The 5,433-nt window shown below is 55.4% G+C and overlaps 1 protein-coding gene across 2 annotated transcripts; it reads left to right on the top strand.

Moving 5' to 3' along the window:
- The first annotated feature begins 3,674 nt into the window (after positions 1-3,674).
- LOC127748734 (R3H and coiled-coil domain-containing protein 1-like) lies at positions 3,675-5,433 on the top strand. Of its 2 annotated transcripts, none has more exons than XR_008012251.1 (2): positions 3,675-4,713; positions 4,810-5,433. XR_008012251.1 is itself a non-coding variant. In XM_052275942.1 (2 exons), the coding sequence occupies exons 1-2, from the start codon at positions 4,302-4,304 to the stop codon at positions 4,958-4,960; spliced, it is 243 nt and encodes an 80-aa protein (XP_052131902.1). In that variant the 5' UTR covers positions 3,675-4,301; the 3' UTR covers positions 4,961-5,433. The 2 variants fall into 2 exon arrangements, 1 of the variants encoding a protein (XP_052131902.1); XM_052275942.1 differs by having other exon boundaries at positions 3,675-4,393.

Genomic DNA, 5,433 nt, shown 5'->3' with positions numbered 1-5,433 from the left:
CCCCCCTCCAATCCCGTCGTCGTCCTCGGCCGTCCCCGTCCGGCACAGGCCGGCTGTTGGGACACTCGCGGCGGGGGCGGCACAACGACCGTCTGTTGTTTCGAAAGGCTGGGGCTTTCCGTCTGTCGCTGGCGGGAGAAATGTGGGAGAAATGACGAAGGAGACGTCCGTCCCGCCCTGGTCCCGTGACCTTCAGGGCGGGAGATGGCAAGGAGACACGAACGCCGGTCCGGCCGTGGGAATGGCCGTGAATCTGGGCGGGGGCGCCCGGCCCACCGGCGCCGCAGCGGTCGCAAGGAAAGGGCTGGCTAAGGGCTGAGCTGGCTGGGCGGGCCGAGAGCAACCCGGGGCCGAAACCGCCAACGCAGGACCGGGCCGGGATGGCGGGCGGTCGCCGTGCTGCCCGCCGGGGGCCCGCCCCTTCGATCGGCGGTTAGTGAGGGCGCCAGCCGGAAGAGCGTCAACTATAACTGAGGGTGAGGGCATTCGGGGGAACGCTTTAGAATGTTGGAATGTTCTACGCGCCTCGGGTCTCGGGCCGGCTCGAGCACGTACCGAGAGTTTGAGCAGAGCGGACGCTACAGTGTTGCGGGATTGCATCCTCGCTGGAGGCGCAGGGGCTATGGTGCCTTACGGCTGAAGAGACTAAGCCCACCCACACGACACTGCGTGCGTGTCCGTTCTGAAACGCCCGGTGCGCCGGCCAGCCTCTCCTCACCTCGCCTCTGCTCCGAGCAGCTAACTCGTTGACGGACATGTCGGTGACTAGCCCACTGCATCGAATAGGTGGTCCATGGGAGGACCAACTCCCGTCATCGCAGCGTGTCGCCACGTGTACAGTCATTTCAATCTCCCGCTGAGTGCGTCTTCTTGTAGCAATGGTAGGGCTTCATCCCGCGCCGCGGCGCCGCGGCTCTGACTTGAGGTGACTGAATCGCGCCGTCCTATGATCTGTCTGGCCGTCCGCGGGCGCCGCGGGCTCGAAGACTCGTGCACGGAGAGAAAAGTTCAATGCAGACAGCAAAACGGAGTTTGGATTGTTCTTGTCAACAGCACATCTAATCAGTTTCGGCTACAGGCTGAAACCTATACACTGTGCACCAGTATACATTAGACTCAACACCAGAATAATTGGTGACCACGCCTGAAAAATTTTGGATGGTGACTTTTCGGTCAAATTTATCCAAACTTTTGGGTGTATGACCCGAACTTTTCTCTCCGTGGGTGTGAGGCGAAGCTGACGTTAATCATAGCGCCTGGCACGCGCTGGGTAGGCTGACCCGCCAGGCAGTTGTGTGAAGACGGCGGCCCACCCGCCAGATAGCGCCCAAGTGCGGGGACTTCAGACAAGAGAACGTGTGACACCCCAATGTTCCTTGTTCTGGGTGTTATTCCAGAGAGTACGCCGCAGGTTTGAGGGTTTGCCTAACTCCCTTGGCCCGTAAGTCGTCGTAGCGCCTGCGGCTCCAGCGAGTCGAGCAAACCCGCCACACTGTTGTGTCTGCCCATTTCATCGTGGGGGCAGCTTTACAGTAGAAGAGATCTGTCGCATAGGGAAGGGCAGGTTGCCCGTTGCCCCTCGCTCGTCCGAGCCTCGAGGCACCGGTGTCTGGTCAGTGACTATAGACTATAGACAAACTGCTGCATGCGCGGTACATTATGACCAGGGAAGTGGGCGTGGGAAACCAGCCACTTGGTTTAGGTGACCACGATTGAAGACAGGCCAAATCAGTATATCATGGTGTGTGGGATCAGCTAGAGAGTACGTCCGTCATTCGCCGAACCTGCCGAGTATCAGTATCTTCAAGCTCCCATAGCGCCTTGTAGGTACGCAACACCTCGTCTGCTGTGCATGTGTGTGCTGCGCGGTGGCCTACCCCGAGGTTCGCAGGCGTATGGGGCTCCCGTAATTTACCGATTGAATCTGGGGAAAGGGGACGCACTTTTTGTACAATCTCTATTCATCCGTCCAAACTTCATGGCCTGAACGGAAACCGACTGTTTTAAATAATATTCGTCTTTTGTTCCAGGGAATGTGGGCAAGTTTCGGTAATTCTTTGCTTCGATCCCGATACCGCTGGGGTGAGAGGGGGGAGGGGAGGACCAGGATGCTGCTGCCACACAGAACAGCCGGCTCGGCGCAACGGCTCGCGATTCGCCGCCACTTCACGTGCCGAAGGTGGACTATCCACTCCACTTCCTGTGTACCGGTAGCGGTTATCCTCGTGCGTGCGGGGGGAGTCGGAAGGAGGTGGGGAAGGAAGTGGAACGAGATGGACATCACCACCTGGTTGTTGCGGGTCAAAAAAATAAATATATAAGAACAAGTCTGCGCGTAAAACGCTTACGAACCAAATTCATTGCAGCGTTGAGCAATTCTCAGTCCTTGCATTACGATGAATTCGGACGAATTGCTTCGTTTTGCCGAGCATTTCTTCGCAAGCTCATGCAAACCCTCCGAAGAAAAATTTTGCACGTAAGCAAACTATTTTTGTTGTTAAGCTTATAGGAAGAATTTGTGTGTACTACACTACTCGAAAGTACTTCGTTCATCAGCTGCAGAGATTACATAGTTTGCAGGCTGGGTCAGGGTATGCATTTCGAACCTGTTCATCGTAAAGCACATTACAGTAAGTAAATTATCATTATATCTCTTTCCGTTAAGTTGCCAGTGATTCGAGATCATGTGAACTTGGCGTCTTACCCTCATTGAAGTTAAAGTACTTCATTTTCGCTCAATATTCCTGTGTTTTTCCTCGGTGACAACATGACACGTAATAATTCCACTGACGCTCGTTGAGATTTTACGACAGAGGAGCCGATTATCGTCCGCTCCCGCACCGTACTCAGCACAAACCCTATCGGGCAGTGCATTAAATCAAGTTTCCAATGGAGGTCGTGCTCCGTGCTCTCCAGGCCGAGCGTGGAGTCGACCAGCGGTACCTGGTGTATCCAAAACAATGTGTCGCGCCCGGCGGGGGCGGTGGGGGCGGCGGGCGGCGGGGCCCGGTCCGGCGGGGGCGGGAGGACCGCGTCCAGCGGTATCCAGGCCACACGGGCCGGGCCTGTTCGAAATGTAGGCCAGGCAGGTAAGAGAGGGCCGGGGCCCGGCGGGGCCTGACCTGGCGTGGCGGGGCGTTACATCAGCGGCCCGGCCCGGGCCTCGCCGGGCTCCGCCGGGCTGCGTGGTGGGGGCGCCTGCCGTAGCCTGCCGGCACAAGCAGCGCACCGGCAAGGCAATGCCGTCCACTCCACTCCAGTTGCATGCGCTTGCATAAGGCGGAAGAGAAGGGAGGAGGAAGCCAGCAGCCGCCCGGGCTCTGGAGGCTGGGGGAGGAGGGGGCACCGTGCGGGAGGGGGAGAGGGAGGGGGGGAGGGAAGGCCACCGGCGAGTGGGGACCGCGAGGCAACACAACACCTCCATGGCCGCCAGTCGTGTGCTAGTTGTTGTAGCGAACGCGCGCCCCGACGTGTGTGTTGTTGTTGTACTCCCCCAAGTCGAACGGCGCCAAGCCACCGGGATCAGCGCGCGACCACAGCCCGAGGCCATGGAGGCTCTGGAGGAGCAGTGCTCGGCGCGCGGCCGCGGGGGAGGGCCGCGCCAGTGAAGGGATACCAGTGCATCGAGTGCGACGAGACACAGTGGAGTGGTGTGCGTGTATGTGAGCGTGCGTGTGCTGTTTACCTGTGTGTTTGTGTAATGTGTGTACGCATTTTAGTGCGAGCTTAACGTCCAAAAGGATGCCAAACCATACCGCTGAAAAATCGCCCCAAAACCATCCAAACGAAGCCAGGCATAGGATTACTTTGTGGTGGAACGCCGCCGCGCCCCCGAGGCTCATATGGGCAGGCGTGTCTCTCCCTCCCGAGGACGCGCGCACGCCGCACGCGCGAGCCCGTCGTGCACGGCGAGTTCCACACGATGGTTCCGCAGCTGCAGCTGCAGCCGCCGCGGCACAAACGGAACGGGACCAGCCGCCCTGCCCGCCCCGCCCCGCCCGGCCGTTGCATCACGGCTCACGGCCCTCGCGCCCGGGGGTTTACGAGGAACACTCGTCGAATACATTGTCCAGCTGGCTCGCTCGAGTGTTCCACCAACCAGCGTACCGCGCCGCTGAGCATTCGGGTGCGGACCGAGACTGAGGCAATCCGAACCACTAGCGCGTGCGATTTTAAATCGCAAGTAGGTTGCCGCCAAGATGGCCGCCCTACTTTCGTTTGTTATTTCGTAACCGTGACGTCATGGGTCACTGATGCAAAAAAACAAGAGTAAGAAAAACACAATAGCTCGGTAGTGTGTCATGGCGTTCAGCTACCCCGAAAGCGACGCAGATTTTGTTGACAAAGTTAAAACCGACTTGGGCCTCTTTGTCAAATCCTCGCCATTTGACAGGCAAGTAGTTACGGGTGAATTGAGACTCGCGTTGCCTCGCGGGCTTGGCTGCAAGGTCGTAGGCTGCTCAGTGTTATGGTTTGTTTGGAGGTTGGGTTCGCCTTGCGTCACTCGGTCGCTGTGTTGACTTGCTTTCGTGGTGAACGGCGACTGTTGTTTCTGCTCGGTATGATATCATCCCGAATTGAAACGAGTGGTTATTCCCTGGTCTGGTCTCCTCAGAGCGGTCCAGTGGACCAAAGCTGGCATGACAAGCCCAGTGAGTGGAATGGAACCAGACCAGCGGAAACGGCCCTGCGCAGTCAAGTTCACGAGTGAAAGTAATTCCAGCCCCACTATTATGTCACCCTGGAGGCCCCGTTTGCGTTTCATTGGGGCGCGCTTGGTTTACATTTGGTTTTCTGTCGATTTTTCAGCGTTTTGGTGTTTCCACCTGTGAACAGTTTTTATAGATTTCTCATACATCAGCTGGCTCAGGACAATTTTGATCAGCTGAGGACATTTTCAATTGGTGAGGATCCTGACAGAAGGATAGTGGTGTGTACTAAGGATCTAGTGGCCAGGTGAGACACAATACCAAAACTCCTATCCTTTCTTCATATGTGTAATTCTGGTGGTGGGATGAAATTAGGCTGTACCATATGCTGTATGGTAGAATGCAAAAAAATAAAAATCACATATGTGAAGGTCACAACTAAAGCAAGAACAATAGAGATTGCAACACATCGCTTAGCTATCAAGTCCTGTGTTCCATGCTTTGCTCACGTGTAGTGTAATTGTTTTTGTAATCTAACTGGCTCTATTTTTGTTATACTGTATTAGGGTATCAATTATTCCTGTTGTCCTTGAATTTTGCATTTTCTGTATTTAGTTAGTTATTTCATGCCAAAATTTTCTGTTAAAAACTGACATTACATTTTTGTAAACTTGCTTACTACCATGGTCTGGTGCATATATTTTTTTGTCACAATGTACCATTTTGCTGTAAATATTGCTTCTATAAATCTTGTATTTACTAGATCTTACTCTTTAAAAAAAGA

This window comes from Frankliniella occidentalis, unplaced genomic scaffold, assembly GCF_000697945.3.
Source record: "Frankliniella occidentalis isolate FOCC.00 unplaced genomic scaffold, Focc_3.1 Scaffold1222, whole genome shotgun sequence".
In the NCBI taxonomy this organism is placed as follows: domain Eukaryota; kingdom Metazoa; phylum Arthropoda; class Insecta; order Thysanoptera; family Thripidae; genus Frankliniella; species Frankliniella occidentalis.
Note: the sequence above shows the minus strand (reverse complement) of the source record. Positions and strands in the feature narration are given on the sequence as shown.

Coding starts and splice junctions, on each gene's coding strand:
- LOC127748734 (XM_052275942.1), top strand. CDS start 4,302: ATGGCGTTCAGCTACCCCGAAAGCGACGCAGATTTTGTTGACAAAGTT. Junction 4,394..4,809: donor AAATCCTCGCCATTTGACAG/GCAAGTAGTTAC, acceptor TCGATTTTTCAG/CGTTTTGGTGTTTCCACCTG.